The sequence below is a fragment of the Varanus komodoensis genome, unplaced genomic scaffold, assembly GCF_004798865.1.
Source record: "Varanus komodoensis strain SLA01 unplaced genomic scaffold, ASM479886v1 scaffold13_1, whole genome shotgun sequence".
NCBI classification, from domain to species: Eukaryota; Metazoa; Chordata; class Lepidosauria; order Squamata; family Varanidae; genus Varanus; species Varanus komodoensis.
The window spans coordinates 5,355,698-5,383,497 of NW_025335408.1; the positions used below are offsets into that span (position 1 = coordinate 5,355,698).

Consider the following 27,800-nt stretch of genomic DNA (forward strand, 5'->3'; position numbering starts at 1 on the left):
ATCTCTCTCCAGATTATCCTAATAATAAGGGAGATAAAAGGCTGGGGGGAGCAGAAATAACACGTCCCATTCATGCATGATGTTCCTGATCAAGTTCATGGCTCATGCACTTAAGGAAAATGAAAGCACCAAAGGGAGCTGCACACTCCATAATACATATAAGGTGTACTTTGATATATGTATTTCCCAAGCTAATGGTCATGATTTTACAGCAACTATGCCTGAAGAATTATTAGCAAATAGAAACCAATGTCAGACTCCCATTTGGACAGTCATCTAAATGGGACAGCGTAAATAGGTGTCCTGCAATGCAGGGGGTTGGACCTGATGGTCTTCTAGCCCCTTCCAACTCTAATATTATATTAATCTATGAACTCTATATACAATTATTCTAAGGTAAAAAAGAATGAGAAATATCTAAGCTTGTCAAACTCTCCATTTTCCATCTCACTGCTTGCTTTGCTTCACCTTGTTTTTGCTTCTGAACAAGAGTGTCTGTATTTCTGAAGAGTTTCAGAAAAGTAGAAACAGGAAAGTGCACACTTGCTCAAGCACCCTAAATGTGTTCATTTCCCACATGGACTAAATGGTGGAAATGTGATTTTTGGGTGAAAATGTGCAGTCAACAGCTTTCAATGTGAATGAAAGTTTGTGAAATCACATACATTTCTTGAGAGTTATGCTCCAGTTCATTAAAGATTCCAAATGGGACATGTTTCCATGATTTGCAAACAGGAAACAACTCTTGTACATCCCTTTCTCAGGGTTCTGTATCATTCCATAATGAAAACACATTGGATTTCCAAAGTTCTTATATGTTCACATAAGTTTGTGAGTACTGACCTCTGTTCTAAAAGTTGCATGAACTCATTAGATATTTTCACTGTGCACAGTAATGGGAATCTCTGCGTTTTATCAGTATTCTCTCCTGTTGCCCCCTGAGCTTTTCTATTTCACAGAATTTATAACCTATCCAACCAAAATGTCTATAGAGAATTGGCAAAGTTCAAGAATTCTCTTTTCATGCCACTGAAATTCTTCACATGTGAAAACAACTTAATGATATAGTTCTCTTTTTTTCTCTCTCTGACTCTCCCAGTGTGTTATGTTATGCAGATTTCGTACAGGCAACCTCATCCACAATGTATTTGTGGCTATTTGGATGGAAATAGAAAAGCTATGGAGCAAGACCGCCTAGATGTAAACAAGCCGGAACTGCTGGCAGCTGTGCCATTAACAAAATAAAACTGCATTCCCCGCTGTCTTTTCACTTATCAATTTTGACAGAAGACCATTCTGGCTTTTCATATACAGTACAGAAAAGGACAAATTGCTCTGGTTGCCAATTTTGCCAGAATTGAATTGGCTGTTATCTTACCAAAATGAACTGGGAAGTTATCTCTATTTCACAGGATTCAACTACAAAAATGTTTCAGAGATTTTTGTCTTTATAGACTATGTACCTTTTAACTCGCCCCACATTTCTGACCCAATTGTTTTGCCTGTTTGAGTTTTAAGTGTATCACAGATTGCAAGGAGAAATTCTAAAATGCATTTATCCTGTTTTCAAACTTCAGTCATCCACTTACTGATTCCAGTGGGAAATTGGCATGGCAGAGAAAAAGCAGAAAGGTATGAAATGAAAACTCATAGGGGGCAACCCCATTAAATCCCAAACTCTCCCTGAACAGCTGAAGGACCATCTTCACCTATATCAGTCTACCTGCATTTTAATATCTTCAGAAGAGGCCCACCTTTGAGGACAATTAAGTACATGAGAGAGATCCTTTTCCACAGTAACCTCACACCTCTTGAATGAGTTGCCATTGGATGTCCATCAAGCTGCATCTCTGCAAGCTTTGAGAAAGGCTCAGAAGACCTACTTGTTTACTCGGGCCTTCCTTTGGCTATACTTTACTGGGCTGCTCTGCTCAGTAGCTGTAATTACACTATACATTTTTAGTAATGTTTTATAGATGATATCTATTGTTTTAAGAATGCATGTTGCTTTATTTTTGTTTTTTTTATATGAATTTTAATGTTGCGAATTGCTTTGGGATGGTTTCTGCTCTGAAAGGCTACACAGAAGTTATCTTAAATAGAATGAGATAAATAACTAGACTGTAGCAACTTGGATCAGTGCTTAGCGCTCAATAAATTGGGATTTATACTTTATTTATTAGAATTTATTTTTATCCCACTCTTCATTCAAGCATATAGCAGGATGGCATGTAAGAGGCATGAAAAAGCTAGAACATGCTGCAAACAAATTCTACAGTAAACCAGAATCATAACAAAAACAATCCATTGTCATACACTGAACAACACACTAAGCATCAAATAGCTTCAACTTCAAATATGTAGAGAGCAAATTCGCTTAATTTCAGAATGCAAGCATCAGGAAGATGCCAGGAGAACTTAGGAGCAAGTTAAGGAAGTATGCAAGAGAGCAGGCATATATTAGTCCAGGAAGCCTAGCTTTTCAAAGAGCAAGTCTTCCCACTGGTGGAATGCATTTCTTTGTGCACTCAGCCAATATGAAAAGATTCCTGCACAAGTCAGGCTTATGGGTTCGAGAATGTCAGATGCTAATGTCTGTGGAAAGACAGCAAGTTGGTGTGGTTTTGTGGATACTTGCTTTTAAAGTATACTTAAGTTTTGAGCTTATAAAGTCCTGGAAGCTTGTTTAGGAAGTATGCCTCCTAGGTTAATAAGTGATTTTGGAAAGAAAACTTTCAAGAATAGACTTCCTAGCTAGAAAAATCTCTGTCAGCATATCGTCTAGCCCAGGGGTCGGCAACCTTTAACACCCAAAGAGCCATTTGGACCCGTTTCTCACACAAAAGAAAACACCGGGAGCCACAAAACCCTTTTGACATCTAAAATGAAGATAACACTGCATATATCGTTTTTTACCTTAATGCTATGTATATCTTCATTATGATTTAGCTGCAGCTCTTGTTCAGTCACTAAAATCTGTTATTTTTAATATTAAATTATAAACTAGTAGGACTCCTTTCATATATGTTGAATAGGAGAACAGCTTCCTGAAGAGTCAAAGTCAGTGCTAAAGGGCAGCATGCGTTAAACAGCAAACCCATAAGTTCGTCAGCAGTAAAAGCAAATGAATCTACCCAAGTATCATTAAACGTTTGGTTTTCTTCAGAAACTTTTCTTTTCTTCGATTTATCCAAGCATTGTGCGGGCATGGGCTGCGGCGGCTGCAGATTGGCCAGCGGCAGCCACGCTGCTGTGCCGGCACAGGCCGCAGATCGGCCAGCACGGGCTGCTGATCGGCGGCGGCTGCAGCCACGCCACTGTGCCGGCACGGGCCGTGAATCGGTAGCAGCTGTGACGTGAGTGATGGAGCTGCAACAAAGGCATTCAAGAGCCACATGTGGCTCCAGAGCCATGGGTTGCCGACCCCTGCTCTAGTGAGTCAAAAGATGTATTTCATCTCCAGAATTATACTTTGGATTTCCAAATCCTGGCTGAGGGATGAAATCTGGAAAAACACATCCAACTAAGTGCTTAGAATCATAGGATTGCATATTTACAAGGGGCTGGAAGGCCATTGGGTTCATCCCCCTGCTATTGTAGGACACTAAGTTATACCATCCCATTCAGAAGACTGTCCAGATGCTGTTTGAATGTCTCCAGTGATGAAGGTCCCACTACTTCCCCACGTAATAGGTTCCATTGTCATACTGCACTGACAGTGAAGAAATTCTTCCTGGTGTCTAATCTACTTTACTTTTGTACAACAATAAGCTGCTTTGACTCACTGTAAAGATGTTTATATACAGCCTGAAAAAACAGTGGGACCTCTAATTTTGATTAAACCAGTTTATCTTTCACCATAAATTTAAGTTTGTCTTGCCTCAGTTCTCCCTCCCCCAGTCTCTGAACCTACTTTCATACCTCACTGTTCCTGAAATGCTTATCTTTTTAGGCTATTCCTATTAGCTAGGAGTAAGTGCCACTGAACCCAATGAGTCTTACTTCTGAAGATACACACATAGCACAGTCATTCACAGAGGGATTACATTGTCGCTGTTTTAGCATTCACTTGTGCGGTCACACATCAAGGCCAGCGATATTTAACCTATTAGCTTTAATGGGGAAAGCTGCAAAGATTCCTTTTAAAACACCCACTTTTTTGTCAGCTTCCACTAGTCTATCCTTCAGTACCAGTTTTAGTTCCTGTATGATTTCACTAAAGCTGTGCAATGCTAAATATGATGACTCCACTGGGTATGGCTGGCACCCAATGGAACTCAAGCTTTGGCATGGGCTTCTTCTGCTCTTATAAATTAATAACATAGAAACAGAGCGAGTCAGAAGGGGCCTCCAGCACCAGCCGGCTCCACTCATGACATACCCACCATGTGCACGTCCAGCCTATCCTTGAACACCTGCACTGATGGGGCCTCAACGACCTCTCGTGGAAGCCCATTCCACACCCTTGGGGTTCTAACTGTCAGGAAATGTTTCCTGGCATCCAAATGGAACCTTGGCTCCCTGAGCTTTGCTCTGTTGGAGAGTGTCTTGCCTTCCTCTGCAGGGGAGAACAGGTCTCTACCCATCTCCATGTGACATCCCCTCACATACCTGTATGTCGCCAACAGATCCCCTCTGAGTCTCCTCTTCTCCAGGCTGAAGAGACCCAGTTCCCTCAGTCTCGCCTCATACCCCATCCCCTGCAAACCAGCCACCAACCTTGTGGCCCTACGCTGCACTGACTCTAACCTGGCTATATCCTTTCTGTAATGAGGGGCCCAAAACTGACACAATACTCCAGTTGCGGGCACACCAGAGTCATGTAGAGTGGTAGTAATACCTCTCTTGATCTAGAAGCCACACTTCTGGCTATGCAACCAAGGGTGGCATTGACCCTCTTGACCACCGCATCACACTGCTGACTCATGTTTAGCCTGCAGTCAACCAGTACCCCAAGGTCCCTTTCACAAGTGCAGCTCTCCAGCCACTTGTCACCTAACCTGTACTTATGACAGCTACTCCTATGCCCCAAGTGCAAGACCTTGCACTTATCCACATTGAACGCCATCCTGTTGTCTCCTGCCCACTTCCATAGTCTGTCCAGATCCTTTTGGATCTGGAGTACCCGCTCCTCAGTTGTGGCCACTGCTCCAGTTTTAGTGTCGTCTGCGAATTTGATCAGCAGACTGTTCACCCCTTCTTCCATGTTGTTAATGAAAAGATTAAACAGGATTGGCCCCAGCACAGAGCCCTGGGGGACCCCGCTTGTCACTGTCCGCCATCCCGATGATTCCCTGCTAATGGTTACCTTCTGCTTTCAGTCAGTCAACCATGCCCTAATCCACCAGACAGTGCTTTGGTGTATCCCAAAACTCCTCAGTTTCTCCACCAGGATATCATGGGGCACTTCGTCAAAGGACTTGCTGAAATCCAGGTATACCACATCCACTGCATCCCCTCCATCTAGCCATCTCGAAACCTTGTCATAGAATTCCACAAGGTTTGTCTGGCAGGACCTGTTTTTGCGGAAGCCGTGTTGTGTGGCTGTCAGCCTCCCTTCCCTATCTAGCATCACTAGATCTCTCTCTATTATGAGCCTTCCCATTGTTTTTCCTTCAATGGACGTAAGGCTAACAGGTCTATAATTCCCCATGTCTCTTCTATTACCCTTTTTGAAAATTGAAAATAGGTTGATATAATTAGGGGAAAATGCTTATTTTATGTTTCATTCCATAATGCACACCACTTTAAAAATGAAGGCTCTTACTGCAAGTGATGTGGTTTTGTAGATAACAATGATTTTGTTTTTTAATGAACAGAATGTTTACTGAGTAGTTGCATCTTGATTAGAAATAAACTGAACATCAGCTTGACATAATAGCCTTCACAATTTATCTCCTATATAATGTTGGAAGTCATAACTTACATTAGCCATTACCCATATTATTGACATATACTTCATTGTATAAACATCTTTATTTCTTCACTGGCTTTAAAACTAAAGGAAGGGTTTATGTATTGCATCATCATATTTTAACCACTTATCCACCCAATCAGAATCCAGGAGATATAACAGATGTGTTAGCATCTGTTTCTAGCAACGCTCATCTTGCCATCAGAATATAGAACTGCGACAGTTCCACATATTTGAGCATTCTAGCATTTTGGGGCAAAAACTGTGAAAACTATTTCAGCATGTTAATTAAAGTCAAGTTGCAGAGCAGAGTGTTTGCATGCTAGACAGCTGTTAGAAATCTGCTCATTTGCGTGAATTGCAGTTTAGGGCACTTGCAAATGCCAAACGCTGAGCAAATGCCAAACTAATGACCATTTCAATCTTTATGGCTCCCACAAAGAGGTCACTGAAAAATGTTTTTATGTTGTGGGGGTCTGCACGACAGGCCATAACATTTTTATAGCTTTTCTCAGGCTACCTCTCTGCTCAGGGCTGCATTCAGTGGCACACTTGGCCATTCCCACCTCCCTCCTCCCTTTTTAAAACATGGGTGGGAGTGATCTGGAGTACTGGGCTGAAAGTGTGGTAGCTCTGAGACACGCAACACTAATTCAGTGATAGCTGCAATGTAAGATTCAGCCTCAGATTAAGCTCCAAGAATGGAAATAAACTCACAATTCAGTTACTATTTGATTTCATGTTTACTGAATTCATGCGGAATAGAAGTGGCTCTATTTTCAATTGATTTCATTATAGAAGGGTGGACAAAATGCAGCTTGCAAATATGATGTAGATCTCTAAAACATTTCTTGAACAGTTGAGCTCCGTAGTGAACATGTGGTGAGAAAATATATTAGTATCCACCAAAAACTTCACAAACAGATGATTTATAGGTGCCTTGCCCCCAGAAGGGAATACTGCAGTTACCTTCCTCATGAAAAAACAGGTCAAAGGCAGAGAAACAGTGCCCGACAACAAGCTACTGCAGAATTAAACTCACTTTTCTTCATTTGCTTAGGAAAGACCCCAAATCTGTGCCAATATTAACACAGATATTTTCCTTATCTTTCAAGTAAAATGAGTAGGTACTTTGTATTTTTCATGAATCAAAATAATTTCCACTTGATGTATTCCCTGTCAACAAAGTGATTAGTTGTGAACATCCACAGAGTGATTAGGGATAAAACAGATCAAGTTACCCAAATAATCATCCCTGAGAAAGGGACACAATTCCAGTCCATAAATTGGGATATTCATTAGCAGTGACAGGTACAGATGACGACAATCTCATCTGCTTTGAGTGCCAGCCTTTTCTCCCTTCAGTGATGAGCACTTCTAAATAGATGCGAAGATTAAGTACAAACACGCAGGACATAAACTGACTTGATACCCTGATTCACCCCAGTGATCCACTTATGTCAAGATTAGATTTAAGAATACACAGAGTGATTTAGAGGTTAAAATAACTGAGACTCGAGTATGGACTATTGACTTTCCATCTCTATTACCAACTTGTTCTATGATGTTAAGCAGATCTTTCGGGTGGGTGTTTTTTGGGGGGAGGGGGTTGCTTTCCATCTAACTACAGCAAAAAATACTAATGATACAAAAGTAGATCACAATATGGCATTTCTCCCCTTAATGTCTGTAAAATGCACTTGCCATTTTGAAATGAAAGGGAAGACAGGCTAAAGTACGATTACTGTGCAGGTTAAAGCACTTAAGTATTAAGGATGGCCCATAGACATTATTTATAGCTCGATGAGCTCCATCTTACAAACTGCTATCTCGGCACGGCAAAGCCATCAGGCTAAAGGACCCCTGGCCCATTGTGAAGGCACCGCTACTATCCTCCATTGCGATCAACATGGGAAGCCAGAATATTGGTGTATCAGCGGTCATTACGACCCTTTCATCCCCATGGGAACATTTCTTTTTTCATTACAAATCTCCAGTGTATGCATCAGAAAACTCAATTTCAGATTTCTTACACATTCCATGCACTCATCATATAGATCTCTTTGTCCTCCAACAAGCTTTGCTTCTCCTCAAATGTTCCAGATATAATTGCAATGGAAAATTATAACCCTGTTCATGACTTTGACTGTTCTAGGCTATAGCAAATATATCTTTTATTGGGACTGTGGTTAGAGAGCACAATATTTCTTCAAGGCCTTTATTTTAAATTATTTCTGGTGGCTGCTGAATTTGGAATCTGACTTTTACTTGCTCAGGGCTCCATCTGATTTATATCAAGTTTTAGGGGGAGAAATGACCTCAGTTGGATATAAAGAAAAAGACAGAAGTTTTAAAAACTGCAAGTTTTCTACAGTTACAGACCTGAGATATTGCAGCCAAAGAACAGTACTTTGGTTTCTATCCAAGTTTGACAGGGGAAATTTGTTAACTATGGGAAGTAGTGTAAGAAATACAATTACAAGTTATGTGTAGATAGGGATGTCAAAAAAATTGACAAAAATTCAGATGAGTAGGGCCCTGCAGTGTACTGGATTTTCTGATTGCTGCAGATTGTACAGTCTTGTAGACCAGGTTTTTACATTAGTGCTCATGTGCATTGGTGAAAAAGCATGCATGTACAAACCCATATCTGTTAATGCACATCAGGACTAATTCCCAATAACTAATGCATATTAGCACATTTGTGCAAGTGTACCTCACTGTGAGTGTGTATTAGTGCCAGTAAAACAAAATGATTAAAAATATGATTCTGTAAATGAGTAAATGATACACATCAGTAATGAACATACTCATGAAATGAGTAAATGAACATACAACGTGGTTCATCTCATAAACATGGAATGCATTTAACAAAATCTATACATTGGGGTGGGGAGCAGGGAGTCAGTTGTGGGATCAGCAAGAGAAATTCTTGGTCAAAGCAGAGACCTGCAGAAAGTGTTGGTATATTGAATTCGTTAGCTGTTTGCAGAGATCAATTGACACAATAGTTTCACTGCATCTGCAGCACCAGAGACTTGACCTGGAGCTGGTTAAAGGGGAGATCTTGTGTTCTTCAGAATAGAAATGTCAAGGGCTGCAACTGAAACAGGAAGCAAGACTTTGGAGCCAGGTCAATCATATTATTGGGTTTCTCCACATTACAGTGCATGTTCAGGTGCAGAAAGGTTAATGTGAGCTGGGCAGTAGAGGCAGTGAGCTATCTTCTGGATAAAGCACAGCTAAGTGGCTGCTTGGCTCTTTTGAATGCTATCACAAATTTGAAAACACAAATTTAGTTTTCAAAAACTGTGCTCCTATTCACATGCTTGAGTTAATTGCAAAATGAAATTAAATCAAATGATCATATAGCCAAGTGATATGATTGGGCTCCTGTTTGAATTCATCTTCATTCATTTTGGACCATGAGGTTCCTGTGACAGAAATACTAGATCCTTCCCTGATCAACTCAGGCAGAAACCTCCTGTACTGGGACCACATGCAAGAGCACACCGTGGTTGACAACACACACATGTGCATGCATGCATGTGAACATGCACATAAACACAGAGTTCAGGAAGTTCAAAAACCAGGCACCTCAAACTAAAAGTCACAAACTTTGTGTCCCCTCTTTGCCCTTAGTTCTGCATATTATATCATCCATATTAATTCAAGAGTATGAATCAATGTTTAGTGGTATTCCTGTTGTACAAAGTTCACTCTGAACATAAAACAGCTTTGAATGCAAACGTCCCAGATTCAGTTTCCAGAATTTCCAAGTACTGCTTGGAAAGACTCCTGCATAAAATTCTTGGGGACTGCTGCCAGCCAGTGTGGGCACTGATAAGCTAGATGGACTAATTGTCGTAGTATTATGCTGTTGGTGAATGGTTCTTCTGACAGGATGAACTCCGACCTGTCCTAGATGGGGTTGCACTCTCCTTGAGGGAGCAAGTTCATAGATGGTCCCTTGAGCCATCTTTTTTTACATGAGGGCCAGGTGGCTTCAGTGGCTCAGATTGCCTTCCACCAGCTGGGGCTGGTAGCTCAGGTATACTCCTAACTGGACAGAGATAGCCTGCAATCAGTGAGCTATGCTATAGTGATCTCTAAACTAGATTACTACAATGCACTGTACATGGGGTTGCCCTTGAAGACTGTTTGGAAGCTGCAGCTTGTGCAAAATGCAAAGCCAGGCTAATATGAGAGATCAGATGATCTGATCATATAACACCAATTCTTGCACTGGCTGCCTATTTGCTTCTGAGCCCAATTCAAGGTGCTGATTTCGACCTATAAAGCCCTATGTGGTTTGGGACCATGATACTTGACAGAATGCCTCTCCTGAGCTTCATCTACCTTGGCACCACAGTCAAGTTCTGGGACCTTCCTCCAACTGGAACCTCCCATAGAGACTCAAGTGATAGTAGAAGGAAATGGCCTTTCCAGTGGTGACCCCCACTTATGAAATGAGCTCCTCACTAAGGCTTACCTGGCACCAATCTTACCATCTTTAAGTACCTCTACTGCAGTGCATTAATTAGTTCCCTGGGCCCACTAGTTGTTAGACAGGGCTTAATAGGGTTTTCTCAATTTACTATTTTTTCTTGTTTTAAATTTAGTTTCATATTTTGTTTTAACATTTATGATGTTTTACTATGCTTTAATGGTGCATTTTGTATTGTTTGTTTGTTTTAATGTGCTGTTCTGAATTGCCCAGAGTGCTTTGGCTACTGGAAGGTATAGAAATTAAACAGACAGACAGACAAAATAGCTTTCTATGTCTATTCACAACATATGCTGTCATGGACTTGTAGGAAGTGACCAAGCAAAATCCAGACAGGATCAAGCCAGGGAAGCCAACTCAAGGGTCAGGCAAAAGGTGCCAAACTCAAATTAGCTGGAGTGCCAAATGTACCATCTGGAAACCAGAACTTGTAAGCATAAGCTGTTACTGATGGCAGGGCAACAGACTTATGAGGGTGAGTAGTGGGGGGTGGGGGAGGTATGGACTCTGAATTCAAGGGTTTAAGTTGCATGTGTTGCATGCTACTACCTTGTTATGTTTTAATTAAGGCAAGGTCAGGAGGTGATCTTTATCAGGATCACAGCACATGGAGAATGAATTGATGCAGATTATATGAAACAGTACTTAAATACAGTCATTTGAAGCGAGATAAGCATATTGAAACTATACTTAGATATAAAAATCCTTCAAACATATTGAGTGACAGATTTTCATTGAGGCATTGGAGACATTTAAGAGTAGAAATAGATTTACAGCAGTTAATCAATTGATACAGCAGAATTCTAATGCTAAAACATTAATAACAGACTGTTAAAAGTATTATGGCAAAATGTATAAGGCAGGAGTAGCCCTTCTTGTTTATATACACAACATCCAGGTGTAGCTATTATAGAGAACTTTTAAATTAAAAGCATTGACATGAATCTAAACAAAGCCTACATAAAAATGGTAAAGCATCAGTCTTAATGCAGCTGTTAAATTTAAATATATATATATATATATATGAAATCAGAAATATTAGAATACTGATAAATTGCAGGGTTGATTATTAATAAAGGCATTCTCTATGGGGAGGGGAGGGGAGGGGAGGGAGATAATTAGGATACAAAAGTAATGGGAAAAAAAGATAGTTTATAATGGCTATGGATGCCTTCCTTGGAGCAAGATTCAGTAAATACAGTGAGTCTCTGTTCTGTGTAATAGAAGAAAAATAGAAATTGAGCCATAGTGTGTGTGCACGTACGCATTATATTAGAGTTTAGAAAATGAGCAGCATTTGAGCTCGCCACAGTTCTCCAAACCTTCTTACTGCTTGTTTTTCACTGATTTGTGCCCATGGTTGTCCTTGCTGTTCATTCAGTACAAACTGAGAAATTATGTAAAATGAATGTGGAAGTGGTGCAAACGATCCCCAAATTTTTGCAAATTTCCCAAATTGTACAAAGTTCTCCAATATGTCAAAACACAGATGATTTGAAATGTGCATAGTCTGAGAGAGCTAAGAACACTGAATATTATAATGCCTATTTCGAGAATAGGCATTTTTGAGTAATTTGTGACCTGAAACAACATTCTGATTTCTCTCTCTCTCACACACACACTCACATGCACACGCACAATTTCTACTACTTCACCTACTTATTTCTCCTTCCTAATACATTTCAAGCCTACTTTCCTCAACACATTTTAGACATTGCTAAAAAAGGAAATGAAACAAAAAGAAGATAGTATTAAAAATGATAACAATTGGTTTCTCATTGTATATGGGAGGATGATAAAAATACAAGAAAAAAGGCAGAACGGAACTACTGAATTTTCAAACATATTATTACATTAGAGGGAATTATGGCATGGACTGCAAAAAGTACAAAAATCATAGATATATAATGAGGAATAATATTCCAAGCACTTTTACAAATATTGAGCAACATCCAATGCAACATAAGCAGTAACATAAATTATGTTGTGCTAGCAAAAAGGCGATCTAGTGCAATGCCAATAGTTTAAGCTGCCATGACATGTCTCCTTGGGCATCCCATCACACTAGCGAATGCCCTTGGCTCTTATGCTCGTCCAGCTTAGCATTGATAACTTGATTAAAAGGTAGGATGTACGAATAAAAGAACTGGTTCTGTAAAAGCTACTATTAAACCATTCATATATGATTAAAATTTTAATAATGATTCACAAATAAGGAAATATTGAAGTTTTAAGTTTGAAATATGGAAGCACAAACATATGCATTTCTGTACCTGCATTAGTCTCTTTTTTGGTATATTATCTCTCAAATATTTGGATATTTTGCAAGTATCAAAAGAAAATGAGAGACTGCATGTTTCTTAAGGGCAATAATGTTTTTTGAAAATAGATATATTTCAGTATAGAAAATGACATAAAATGGTTTTCAATTGTGACTGTGAAAAAGAACAAGTGGAGAATTACATTTTAAATTAGAGAGAAGACTTAGCAGAACTGATGTTTGGGAATATAATGGAAAGGCTAGGCAAAATTCTTCATTAAGTGTAAGTATATGAGAAAATTGCTTCCAAGTAATAAGCAGCTGGTACATGACATTAAAAATCACTATTTATATCTCCCTTACATTTTTTATACATGCATGTATGATTTAGGGGTCAATGCCTAATTTTGTCACAATGCTAAAACCAATGATGTTAGCATAGTGTCCAACACTTGTGGAATATATAACTAGTAATTTCTTCAAAATTATTGTGAGTGGTCTTGCTATTTTCTAATTCTTTAGTTCATGTTGTTCTTTGTTATGTTTGTAAGTGATTTTTTTCTTTGTTTGAGGTCTTTATTATACTTAAAAGTCAAATATGCTCTAAATTAACTATGGGGGATGGATGAAAGGAGCAAATACCTCCCACCCTTAATTTTTCCAGCTTGAATTTAATCTACTTGCAAAACCACAGTCAATATAAACAAGGACCTCTGGTGGGAACAAATCCTCAATGAAATTCACATAATACTGTACTACACCTGCCACAGTATTTACAATCCCCTTCTGCAAAGTTTTAAATACTGTATGAGGAATGGACAACATGGTTTGCAGCAGTGGACCTGGCCTATTACTTTGGATATTGGCTTTCTGGTCTCTCAAATATAAGTTTTGTACAGAGTGTAGCAAGGATATCACAGTCCTTGGTGAGCATTTGAGCTGAGGACCCCGAACCTTCAGTCTGACATCCTGATAGGCGGATTCAAAGAGAAAATTCTTAGGATGGCCAGAGTCCAATGTGAATATTCCTAGAAGCTATTAGACTTAAATGCTGGTCACCACTCAAAAACAGCCAAATTATGATGATGTGGTCCAATGATACAGCTAAATAAACAGAAATAAATTTAGCTTAGGCACAAGAAAGATTGAGTAATATTTCTCCACAGTTAAAAAAATATTTAAAAACCCATAGATTTAACCCCACTCAGGCTTAATGAAAGCTACTAGAGATCAGCACTGCTACATTCTTTTAGTTAAGAAAATTAGTATATGGTCTACAGCATGTCTGAAGCATAGTGATGCCTATAAAACTGATGCTAATATTTGCAAAAGTTTGGTTAGAGGCTATCAGAGATGTGAACTGAGCTGTTACAGGCTATCAGCTTGGTAATCCTTGTGTTTAAAAAGTCCCTAAATATGTCTTTACAAGATAGACAAATCTGTTTTGGTCTAGTGGGCAAATAAGCCATGTGTGGAAAAGCCTCTAAATATGCATTCACAAGATAGACAGATCTGCTACAGTCTATTGGGTTCATCATAAGCTTTTTTGAAAGGCTCTAAATACTTACATAGAACATATTCTTGAAAGACCACCAACAAAAATGAGGAGAAGAAAGAGATGAATAAATCTGGAAACATCTAATTTGCAGTTAACTTCACTGTCTGAATACCTTATTTGCATGGGATGATTTTCCTTCTTGATCAGTTGCATTTCCAGACAGCCAGTATAACAAAGCTGTTTTGGGAAATATCATAGCAACATCCTCCCCCCTCCATATATTTATTTATATTTATATTGCACTCACCTGTGTCAAAACCAGGGCCAGTGTGAAGGATAGACAAGGCTGGGCACCTGCCAGGGCCCCACACCTCAACAAAGACCTCCTGACAAGAACCTCTTGAACTTCGTCTTCCATTTCACCATTGTCATCTGCTTCTTCACCAGCCTCCCACTCTGGCCTAGGCATTGTGCCAAGGGTCAGAACCAAGAGCAACAGATGCCACTCACTGGCTCTGTGCCTGCCAAGCAAGCAAATGATAACAATGGTGAGAGAGAGGAGGAGGAACAATAGCAGGTGGTGACAATGGTGATGAGCATGGAAAAGGACCATGGCGAGGCCCATGCTTGAAGTTCTTCAAAATCCTGGAGCTGCCCTGGTCAAATCTTTGATCTTGAAGAGGATTCTTAGACTATGCTAAGCAGGTCTAGCTCAAGAAATTCTGTTCCCTGAGATGAACAGCAAGTTCTCATTCCATGCAAAGAAGCAGTTGAATCTTTAATTCAGTACTACTGAAGAGACAGCAAACTCCACTGTGTGTGAAAACAGCAGGAAATGCAGGCCAGGACACATGGCGTACACAGCTCATCTGCCAACACTACTTAACTACTTAACTCTTCACTACTTAACAGACTAATGGTAAAGATAACCCTAAACATCATGTTTGCATGACACACATTCATCAAGCTTTCCAATTACAGTAGCACCCAGTCTTCTGACATCTACTGAGAAGATACCTCTGACCACTTGGCAAGTATGGATCACAGTCCATGGGATGCAAGGAAAAGATTTGGTGCAAGACTCCATTGTACCTCTACAACATCTCTGCTTTTCAATGTATTTTTCCTCTTTCCCACAAGAATGTGGTTTATGCCACTTTTAGCACAAAAATAAATAGAAGTGGTGTGATATGCATATATGCAAGGTGCAGAGCTGCTGAGCTTATGAAAATGTTGCGCTTTCTTCATCTGTAGCAGAACATGAACAGAAACCTGAGGAAAGGAACTACTTTTTTCAGTGCTGCAGCAAATGTTGTTCCTATCTTGATTTGCCATGGAATGGAGATTACCTCTTCATTGGAACAAATATTTTTCCTTATTGCAAAGCCAGACAGCTGCTTTCCTGTTTAAATTTCATGTGAAATGTGCTTTATTTGAATCACTCACTGGGCTTGCCTTGGGCTACTGAATCATAGCTGACAGCAAATTAATGACTAGGATAGTATGATTAGTTGAGATTACATGCTACTGAAAACTTACCTGCTCGTTTACCACTGTCACAATACTTATGCTAGCTATTATTATAGATTAATAATAGTCATAAAGAGGACAAGTTTCCTCAATACTAATCTCTGTCTGTGCATTCACTCTGATTGTATTTTTTAATATATCGAAGAATCACAGAAGAGTAGAATTGGATACCATTGATGTTCTGATTAAATAGAAAAAAAAACAACAACTTGTTCAGCATTTTTACTTTATGATTTGGGTTTTTAAATTGTTATTCCAAAAATTTTCTGCCATACAGCTGATGTTACATATCTAAAAGAGTACAAATGATGGATAGTTGTATAATGTTATTATTAACTAATTGTTAATAATAACATTAAGGATATTAGTTAACAATATTAGTTAACAATTAAAATGTTTAAGGACTTTTATAGGTGTTTCTAGGTCCTTGAAAGGCCAAGGTAGGAAAAGCCAATGTTATTAAAATCCTGCAATGATTTATTCAAACAGTACAAATAACACTTTATCCTGGGTAAGCTTTGGTGAGCCAATATTATTTCATTTTACTTTGTCCTATGGGAAGACCCTGGTCGTCTCTGAGAAAGCTTATGCAACGGTAACATTAAAGAGGGACATTTACTTCAGCCATTCTGTTTGGTTTCCAAATACCAAGTTAAGTTTCATTACATTTTTTGATGGGAGATCAAATATGAGAAAAATGAATCACTTTTTTTCTAATTCCAAGTGCAACTGAATGAAAGCTTTTCATGAAAAATGAAAAAATACCCTTTTGCTGTTTAAAACCACTCACTCTTCTGCCATTGTGCTAAGGGAAAGATAAAAATATAACACCTGCCAAACAAATAGGACCTTTAGATTTTGAAATGAAAAATCAAACAAAAGGGAAACATTTCTAAAACTGTACTATTATTTGGTGAAATGATACATCACAGTTTCTCAATAGCAGATACTGTTTTCAATAGCAGACCCAGTAGCAGCTACTCTTACTGGTTGTAATGAACACACAATAGACAGATATGCATGGCACCACATACAATTTGTTCTCATTGTACTACATTCAGGAAATACCATATTAAAGAGCTAGAAAAAAAAACACTCTCATTGGGCCTTGATCAAAGTTTGGGCCTTGATCTGAAAGGAACTCAACCCATAGTCCCTGCAAGATCAAGCTTCAAACACAGCAGGAAATAAAGCAGTATTTTTATTTGCAACTCTCTTTCAGAACAAGCAATTAAATCCATGAGGCTGTAATCTTATATCCACTTAGCTTGTACTGAAGGCAGTGGGGCTTACATTTCAGTTAGAGAGCTATAAGATTCCACCGTCAGTCAATTAATGATTGTAAAGCCCATTTAATCAACTCCATAAACTCATAACCAGGGACACATGCTAATGCTATATTTTCAGGCAAATGCTCCCAGATCCCATGTCTGGGACCACTGAACAGACATGAAAGAGGTGGGAAGAAGCATCCCATTTTTTTCCTTTTAAGTTATAATTTCCAAATCAAGACATATCAAACAGTTTTGTGGATGCTTTGATGGGGGTGGAAGCCATTTTGTGGCAGTGCTCTTACCTCATACTCAAAGTCCTCAGTTCTGTCAGCATCAGCAGGCAGGCTGGAAAGATATTCATTACCATCATAAAATTCATGCTCAATAGGATGAAGAGAATGGCAGCTATGTGGAACAAAGCAGAACAGGAAGAGCAGTTGATAGCAGATTTTTTTAAAGACTCTGAAGTAGTTTTTTTCCTATAGCAAATACTATTTAGAGCAATGCAACGGAAATTTCATTCATTCATTCATTCATTCATTCATTCATTCATTCATTCATTCATTTCTATCCCCAAAGCTGGACAAAATGGGAGACCAAACACAGAATTTTAAAACCACTTCAAGTACAGAGAAATCTTTGCATAAATATATTTGAAACAGAATGACTGGCAAATCACAGATATACGTGGAATTTAGGGAGTCCAATAAGGAGCCGTGGACTTGGGAATGCCCCTTCACCAAAGGAATTCAGGAAGAAACAGTAAGGATTCCAGAGACAACGTATGCCTCCTGTGCTTCTAGGGAAAAAAAAACAACTCTTTGTCTCATAAGGACAAAGTTTCAAAATCATGTGTAGAAACTAAGAACACTGCATGTAAATGTAAGAAGAACACTGTTGGATGAAATGAAAGATTTATCTAATCTGGCCATCACTGACTAATCAGATGCCTCAAGTGAATGAATGTGAGTGACCTACGCCACTGGGGACCTCTAGCTCCAGCAACTGCACTCACTGGTGAAAAACTATTCATCTTCATGCATTTGTCTAATTTGATTCTAAAGAGGTTTAAAGATTGCCAAGACATCAGAGGCTATTTTCCTAAAACAGGGTCATGATTACCACCTTTGAAAATGATAGATTTCTGAACTTTATTTATTAAAAAAATAGGAAATCCAGTATTGGAAATTGGTAACGATAACTTCTTACAAGGAAAAAGTTGTGCCATACCTGTCAGAAAGCAGGAAGGGGCAGATGTCAGGTACTGGAGGTGTGGTTGGCCTTAGCTTGGCCAGAGCCATAATGTGCTCAAATGTAATATCTGTCTGTGTGCTGGCATCCATGAGCCGAATGTCCTGTGAGCTCCCATGTGTTTTGAGAAGAGGTGCTCTCCGGAGAACCTGGACCACTATGGGCTCTTTAGCATTGCGAAAAGCCTCCACTGCTTCTTCATGCGTGGCTTTGGAGAGATCCTTCCCGTTGACCTAAAACAAAGCAAATGTTACCTGGATTAGTTGACAGAAGAACAGGGGGCCCATAGATGAATTGATTCTAAAAAAAAATAAAAATCCTGGACTGTACAGAAATAGACAGATTGACTTTATTCTTGAAGGAGAAGGAAGATATTGACTTCTATCAAACTTGGGACTCTTTTTATTATTGGCTAGAGAAATGGGACTTTGCATAGATTTAAATATGTTTTTAACGTTACTATAAATGGGAAAAGAAGGGTGTGGGGCTTGATGTTTTTTGATGATGAATGTTGTTTGTAGTTTTTTAGGATTATAATTCAAATAAAACTTATTTAAAAAAAAAAGAACAGGGGGCAGAACATGGTGGTCATCAGGGGTTCTTAACATCTATCATTTTTTTTATCATAACCTACCTGTTGGGCTAAAACAGAAGAAAGAGAAGGATTAAGAGAGAAGAGTGCAGAAATGTGTGCTTCACAATTGTAGAAATACACACTATTAATTAAATCAATTTCTTGACTTTCCAGCTAAAATGGGGTCCAAGATGGCTAACAACAATAAAAGTGGGGTACGAACAAAATCATAATTAAAACACAATACAAAAGCAAATACATGAAAACACAATTAAAACAAAATATGAAAAGTAATGAGTAGCACCTAACTCAAATGAAACTCCTTCAATTGCTGACCAGCTTTGTGCCAATGTCTGCCTAAATAATGACACTCTCTCTTGAGAGAATACTCTCTTGCATCCTCATCAAATCCACCTCCAATCACTGTGGGACCAAGAGAAGAGCATCCCCAGAAGAGTGTGAAACCCAGGCAGACTCACATGGGACAATGCTGTTCCCTGGTGATGCCAGGTACACAGGACTGATAGAGGGTCAGCAGCGGTATGTAGCTATACAAAAAAGAAGACGGAAAAAGAGCATTTCACTTTTCAAAGTGCACGTTAAGGTTCTCCTTCACCTCTTTATGCTTTACCACAAAGTGCGGGGCCGGGGGAAATCATGACTTTTAGAACGTTTCTATCCTCATGTGATTTCATTGTAAGATGTTAAGGCACTTAGGACACAAGCTGCCTTCTCTTAATCATCATTTACAGTTCTTTGACATGATTAGTTATTCTGAATAAAGGTCACCCATTTTTTAAACCATGCCCACTTCTATCGAAAAGATATATAGCTTAACTGCCTGTGTAATCGCAGCAAAAAGAGCCAACTCCTCATGGGATACTGACCATTTTATTCAGTCTTATTCTGAATTTAATTATTTCAATGGGTCTACTTGAAGTTGTACTAACAGTTACACTGTTATTGCCACTGATCCCACCACCACAGCCATGCCTTTGTTTCCCGAGTATTTTAATATGTATTAGTCACTACCTAACTTTCCACTTGTATTGCTTTTAATGTAATTTTATCCAGTTTTATATTAATTCATGCCATTGTTTTATAAAGCATTTTAATTATCTGTTGCTAGCTGCCTAGAGATGCCAGAGCAAAATAGGTGGCATATAAATGTTTAAATACATAAATAAATAAATAAAGGCAAGCATATATACCTTAGGGAGAGAAAGCAGTATCGTTGTATGTCTCAGAACCGGGTATTTCCTACATGGCATTTTCATGTTCATAGGGTTTGAACATGTGTACCACTGCACAACATAAACTTGACAAAATAAGCCTAAATCTGTGGCCAGATGGGCAGACTTCAAAGCCCACAGTGGCCCCTCGCCTGTGGAGAGCAGTGGATGAGCAGTATAGCTGAAGCACATGCAAAGATGGCCACTTTATGGCGGAAGTGTGCTAAAGCAGTGCCAACCAGGCACATGGTTGGAACCATTAGGGCAGGACTTTGCAGGCAGAGGCCCAGAGCAAAATGAACAGGAAGGCTTCAAAGTTCAGCAGGGGTAGCCTACCACATTTGGAAGGAACTGAAGTAAATAACACTCTTCTCTAAAGGGGCTTTATTATACCCCTTCTGAGATTATTAATTTCAGAGTCTAAACTTATCAAATTGTACCTCTGGTTTCACATAAGTGGCAACACTCTGCAGTAGATACCAATGCCTGAATGAGCACTTATCTAAGCTATCTTGCAATTTCCCATTAGGGGCAGCTTTTGGTACAAGAAGAGAGGAACCGTGAGCGGAGATTGTAGTGTAAGGCAACTGAAAGAGGAGAAATAGGTTCAGATTGAGGTTCAGATTGAAAGAACTGTTGTCCATTACTTGTAGACATCTCTGTCATCGACTAAGCCCCAATAGTTATCTTAAGACAGCAAACAGTACTACACTATAGTAAGTGCCATTCAAAAATGCACAGCCTATGTATGTGTTCAAAATCAACCAATGCAATATGCTTTTTAAGAAATGTAATGCATAAACACACTTTTAGTTCCTTAGGATGGATGGATAATAAAAACAGCCCTTGAAGAATATATACATTCAGAAGTACTAATAATTATATCTCTCTATAGAGAGTGTTCCAATCAGCAAAATTTGGGCTCATCAAATTTCTTTGAATTCAAACACAAAGATCTTTCTGATTCAAGCATGTACTGGGCTGCGAACATCTTTTAAAAAAAAATTCTGATGTGTTTTGATGCATATTTTGCAAATACTGGCATTGATTGTTGTACAGTTGTTGTACACCACCCAGAGAGCTTCAGCTACAGGAAGTATTGAAATGAAATTAATAATAATAACTATGACAATCTTTTAACGTATTCATTCTTGTCCAATTGATTAAACTGGCAGTTTTGCAAAAGTGCATATTTTTCTAATGTACATATGCTGTACAAGGTTTATTTGGTCTACAAAACACACTGGGAAGAAAGAAGCTTCAGATTGTGTCTGAATCTGTGCTCACTCAGAAATATATAAACTTAGCAAATCCTGATCAAAAGCAAACTGAAACAAATGTCTCACACATCCCTGAGAGAACATTATGTTAAAATAAGCACCTTATTTCTAAAGAGCAGCTTGACTATTTCTTAAATATAGGAAATTCAGGAGGCAGATGTAGGCCTATAATGATAAAACAATGTCAACATCTAGACAGGAGACAGGAAATCCTACATATATCAATTTGAGTTCCATCATTAAAAAGTGGAATATAAATGTAATCAATAAATAAATAGTCTAGAGATATTGGCTTCTGCTGTTGGTCCCTTGGATCTCACAAAAGAAATTTGAATATATTTGTTGGAACAGATGGGCTAATTAATCCATAAACAACTTGTGAATGTTAAGTAAAAAGCATATCTCCTCAATGAGAAACCCTATCACTGCCTTGTTTAATAAAGCTTCTGCTTCATGAACACACTTTGCCTTTTGAATAAACTGTGAAATCTGGGCCACTTGTCAAAAACTTCCCCAGAGTGGCTGGCTGGTGGCTGCTGCTTGGACGGGAGCCATCCCCTTTTGATTATCTCTCTAAATCCAGCCACGTGCATAAATTTATCAATATAAGAAAACAAGAAAACAGGTTTTTGCTTCTTTGATGCAGCACAAACATACACATGCTAGCTTGAACAACCAATGGACCCTGGCAGACTGCCATGTCCAAATGCAGTCATTGACGACACCACCTCTTTGCCAAGCACACATGCAGATTTGTGAAATGAAACAGAGGGAAGGGAGAGGAGGTTATTCAGATTTTATATAAACAACAGCAAACAAAATGGCCATCCAATGCTATCACAACAGTTGCAGCTAGACTCTTGAATCCAGGATAGCCTTACCAGGATTGGGTTTTGTTTTGCTTTGTTTTTTAAAAGATTTGCCTTACATGAGTTTATTCTTCTTGAATTTACTGGGTTAGTTATTGTTGGGAAAGTAAGCTCTCTATTTAAGTAGGAAATGTCCTTATTTTATTATAGATATTTGTATTCTACTCTATTAATGCAAGATAGTCATAATGCTAAATTGTGAACCACCCAGAGAGCTTTGGCTATTGGCTGTTATAGGCATATAAAATAATAGTAAACTAATAATGATATGAAATAAAAATAAAACATAAAATATAATAAATACATTAATTCAGCAGCAGTATAAGTAGAGAGAAATACAGCTTCAAGATTAAAAAGATCAAAAAGATGACTTTAAGAGACTTGAGCATACAAAAACCTGTTGAGGAGTCAAGAAACATTTAGCCTCTGCTGAGGTGTCAAGAAAGAAACATTCCACAGTGAAATAGACTTTCTTTGGCCACCAACAAATTCTCATAAGCGGCGGGGTGGGGGGTGGGGGGGGGGAACTCTGAGAAGAGTCAACAAGGGTCACCTTAATATATAGACAAGTATATTTGGGAGTTACAAGCCTTCTGCTTTCTAGTAACACTCATTCCAGTGTGCCATTTCCAGCCAGCCCTAGAATCCAGAACACAAGTTTCTTAAACTTAGAATAAACCCTGTTGAACTTCAAGACTAGATGTTTTCAGGCTCACAGGTCCTACAGCCAACGATCAAAAGACAATGTGCATGCAGTTATTTTCCTCCTTAACAGATTATTTATTGATGTATTTATTTATTTGGCTGCTGCAGAAAAGGCAGAAGCAGTAATGGAAAGCCACGGGAGGGTTACAAATAAAAGGCATTGTTGTCTGGGCCCTGAAAATAATCAGGAGGAGGCAGGGCAATTGGATGAGAACTGCCATCTGGAAGTAATCACTCTCATGCTCCTTTGGACACATATATTTCTTTATTTCTATACTGCCCAGTAGCTGAAGCTCTTGCCGGCTAAAAGTGACTGACAAACTCCACCCCTACCCACCATGTGCTATTTGGAGTAGGAAAATGCTGTAGCTAAGAGAACAATCTTAACCTGGCACCAAAAAGTTAGTGAATCTGGTTCTACATGGGGCTCTGTATGATCATTCCATAATTTGAGGACTGTCACTGAGACGATACTGTTCCTTGTTGCCACCAAACAAGCTACCCTTGAAAGTGTCATTTGGAGGAAGGCCTCGGATTATGTCCTTTTAACATTTGCAGACTTCCTCGCGTGCTTGGCCCAGACTTGCAAAGTGAGTTGAGCTGAGAGAAAGTCTGTGAATGTTCACAAAACCAAGGTTGTGCAATTAGCAATCTTCTTCCAAATGCCAAATCCACAGAAGCTGGTGGCTCTCCACCCCACATAATGGATTCCTCACAGAACCTTACCTCAGATTTTGAGTTGAGTGTTTCAACAGGTTGTGGGTGGAAGAATTCCATCATGTATTTCAGTCCCAATCTGCCTAGGGCTATATAGGTTAAGATCAGCGCCTTGAATAGGGTTCATAAGAGTATAGACAGTCAAAGCAAGCATGCCAGAACACTGGTATTATGTGTTCAGGCCTACTGGTCCCAGTTACTAGTCTGGCTGCCACATTTTGCAAAGGCTGGAGCTTCTGAACAGTCTTCAAGGGTAGCCCTACATAGGTGAATAACAGAAATCTAGCTCAGAAATCACCAGATAAGTTCTAAGAAATTACCAGGATCTTCTTGTTTTGATAGAGATGTAGTTGGGCCACCCAAAGAAACTGGTAGAAGGAATTCAAAGCCACAGAGGGCACCTGGGACTCCTGTGACAAAGATGGATCAAGGAGGATCCTCAGCCTATGAACCTGCTCCTTTAAGAGCCTATCCAGAATAAGTTGACCACCCTCTGTCCAGTTAGGTGCATTGCCCACCATCCAGCATCTTGTCTGGACAGAACTTCAGTTTGTTAGCCTCATCAAGAAAACTATCACAGTCTCTCCCGCAGAAGATGAAAAGGAGAAACAGAGCTGTCACAGTCATGACAAATCACCACAGAACTCCAGATGAACCCCACTCCGCAGCCTCATGTAGATGCTGCATAGCATGTAAAACTGGACCAACCCCAGAGGAACCCCATACTTGACGATCCATGCTGCCAAACTGTTCCCTAAACTTCACCTTTTGGAGCCAGTCCTCTGAGTAAGGAACACAGCACTCCCCACTTCAGACTTGGACAGCCACCCCAGAAGGATTCATGGTCTATGGTACTGAAAGCCACTGAGAGATTCAGGAATATCAACAAGGTCACACTCTGCGCCCAAACCAGGCCTGAAATGGATCCAGATGATCATTCTTATCCAAGCATGCCTGGAACCGGCTGGACATTACTTGCTTGAGGGCCTTGTCCAGGAAGGGAATATCTGCTATCAGCCAAGTTATTCAGTCCTTCTGGCTCCGAAGAGGGTTTCTTCAGGTGTGGCCTCACCACTGCTTTCTCAAGGTAGCCTGGGACTGCTCCCTAATGTACAGGGCAAGGATCAAGTATAGATGTGGTCGCAGTTACGACTGACAAAAGATTGTCACTATGGGTTGTCACGACATGCCCACCACGACATAGTGGGCATGTCATGAGCGGAGCTGGCTGGAGCAGGGGGTCAGACTGGATGGCCCGGGAGGCCCCTTCTGACTTGCTCTGTTTCTATGTTTCTATGTGTTATTAATGCTAATCATGGTACATATATGACAACACAGCACAGTAATTGTAAATAACTTCTATGGATTTCTGTGTTTGAAGATACTCAATTAGAACACCATCACATTTAGGGATGATGCTACCTTCCTGGTACTGACTTTTGTTGTGGGATGAGTTTGATATGGAAGAAAGAATCTTTGATTATATTAAATGCAACATTCGCCTTAGCACTTCGTAGCGCTTACAAAATGAGGAGTGTAAAAGTGAGGATAGCCAATTGTCCCAAAGCATCGGTGAAAACAAAAGGAAAACAAAGAATTTAAGAAACTGAGAAGATATCCTAGAGAACTGTGCAGGATCTATGCCTAATCAAACTACAGAACACACCTCAAGTGCACAAATTCCCTGGTTCTGTGAATCATCAAATTCCTCATACATTTTCTGCAGGGTTGCTCCATGTATCCAAATGTACACTCAATGAAGGAGTTTGCATTTGACTACATGGGAACACTATCTGCTGTCATCAAACAAAATGAGCTCCTAGGAAACTGGAATCTATGCAGAGTCTGCATATATCACAGCTGGATGATAATCCAAATTCCAGGCTTTCCCAGATGGTAGTTTAATGAGCCTGGAGTGTATTTAATATGTAAATTGCATGTTATATTGACCAAGTGATTTTTAATTACTGTAATTCTGCCTTATGGTGATATGGATTCAGCTAGTTTTAATACACATACAATATATGATGTTATCATTTAGCATAATTAGAATTTCTCAGCTAATTATTACAAACTTAAAATGTTTTATCTTACTAGGCAATCCACTTGCCCCCATATTCTGAAGCCATTGTGAAACTGTTGTATGCAGCAATGTTTTTCTTGGGTCAGGAAAAGAAATAAGTGGATTTTGGTAAATATTTAAGCTTCAATCTCTTTTGTCCTGCACTAAACAATGTATTTCCACATCATGTTCATAAGAGAAACAATAATGTCCTTTCTACAGCTGCATAAGATCAAATTAGACATTTTTGGCTTATGTGCAATAAATAACTCAGTTCCCTGTTTGCACTGTTATTGATAGGCCTCATCAGAAAAAAAATCCGTAAAAAAGACAAGAAAAATCCTACAAGCCATATAGCAACAACTAGCATAGCCATACGATGGGCCACTTATCACTGTCATAACAACTCATCCTTGATGCTTGAAACTCAAGGAGGTCTTCTCTGAACCAAGCAGTTTAAAAAGATAAATGGTTGCCTCCTGGCTAATTGTGGGAGTTCTTTCATTACTATAAAAAGCCTTTTATATCTCAAGTGACTTCATAAGCAGTGAATAATGAGACTTAAAGTCTTTCAGAAAAGAGTCCACTGATCAAATGCTAGGGTAACTTATGGGTATAGTGACCTTTTTACACGTTGAGTTACTTCAAACTGCTGCTGTTGGCACATTATTAAAATTATCAATTTATGAAGTGCAAGCAGGCATGAGGCAATCTTTTTTTCTGTCTTCCTCCTTCCTTTTCAAGCAGTAAAGAGTTAAACTGAAAAGCCAGTGTGTGTCACAGCCACACATCACCCACTTTCCTGACATGAAATGACATGGAAGAGACACAGACCTTGCCAACAGCTGGGCGAGATTGCTTGGCATCAGGATGAGCTTCTTCTGCCAGCTCCGGCAGTCTAATCCTACGAGACGGTGCTTTACTAGCTGTGGGCATATCCATGCTTAGCGACACTTTGTCATGTTCAGCACCGCTCCTGGAGCAGAGGCTACATCTGTCATGGCTGTCACTGTTCCCCCTGGCCATGTCAGAATCAGGGACGCACCAAAAGAATGAACCCCCAGACAAAGCCATGTGGACATATCTAAAAGGGATATCGAAGGCAACTCTGTTATTGCCTAATAGTTAAGATCCCAGGCTGTAAGGTCTTTCAGATTTCAACTCAGCCATCAGTTCATTGAGTAATTTTTACTTCCAGCACAGTCGCTGTATTACCTCCTTAAAGATTAATGCATTTATTATGGCACAATCTTTCACAGACTAGAGTCCACTACATCACTGAGTGTCCATCCATCTGTAAGATGGACTTAAAATAGTAGTCACATTTACAGGGAAGTCACAGGAGTAACAAATACAGTATGAGGCATGGCATGGCATGGCATGGGAAGGGCTTTAAACAATTAGAAAAAATAAGATATGAATACCATTTCTACATTTTTAATAGTTGATTTATTTTAAGCAGGCCAGTTTCATATTGAGAACCGTGAACTTATGAATACATCCAGCCTTGGTCTACTTGTGTATCATATCATCAGAAGGCTGCCAAATGTTGGCAGACTACAGTCTGGCATAGCCAAGGTAATTTGAGTTATCATAAAATAAGTGGACAACCATGTGCTAAATTCTGATTGAATGCATGCAATATGTACAACTCATGCCTCCAATATGCTGATCTGATCATGTGAAGTGGTCTCTAATACCTTAGGTAAAAGTCTGAGAGGTGTGTGTGTGCAAGTGATCAGTATCAACATTATCACCACAATTTCTAATATCAACTCAGTAAGTTTCTCATTTAGTTAAAGTCGCTGCTATATATGCTTACCTGAATTTAATAGGGTTTATTTTTGTGTTGTTCTGCAAAAGGTCGCACTGTAAGCCTTACTTCAGGTACACAAACATAGCATCTCACTGGGCTGGTTTGCATGATCATTCAATCAGCCAGCCAGCCAGCCAACCATAGCTTATTTAACCCATGGGGCATTATGGCACATGGGCCAGCCATTTTGAATAGGTAAGCTTTGGCTTGTCAGATTATCTAATCTTGGAGATCATGGTCACAAGTAACTCTTGCAGAATCCTAAAACAGGCCATGGATTCTGTGATTCATGGATTCATTTAACTTTCACA

The 27,800-nt window shown here is 39.3% G+C and overlaps 1 protein-coding gene across 1 annotated transcript in view; it reads right to left on the minus strand.

The window, feature by feature from the left end:
* Positions 1–27,800, minus strand: part of PDZRN4 (PDZ domain containing ring finger 4) — a 130,743-nt gene that overhangs the window by 25,562 nt on the left and 77,381 nt on the right. Inside the window, exons 2-3 of the mRNA XM_044423056.1 lie at positions 18,214–18,467; positions 17,286–17,388 (exon numbers count right to left, since the gene is read on the minus strand). Coding sequence (XP_044278991.1) covers positions 17,286–17,388; positions 18,214–18,467 — 357 coding nt within the window. The remainder of the gene's footprint in view (positions 1–17,285; positions 17,389–18,213; positions 18,468–27,800) is intronic.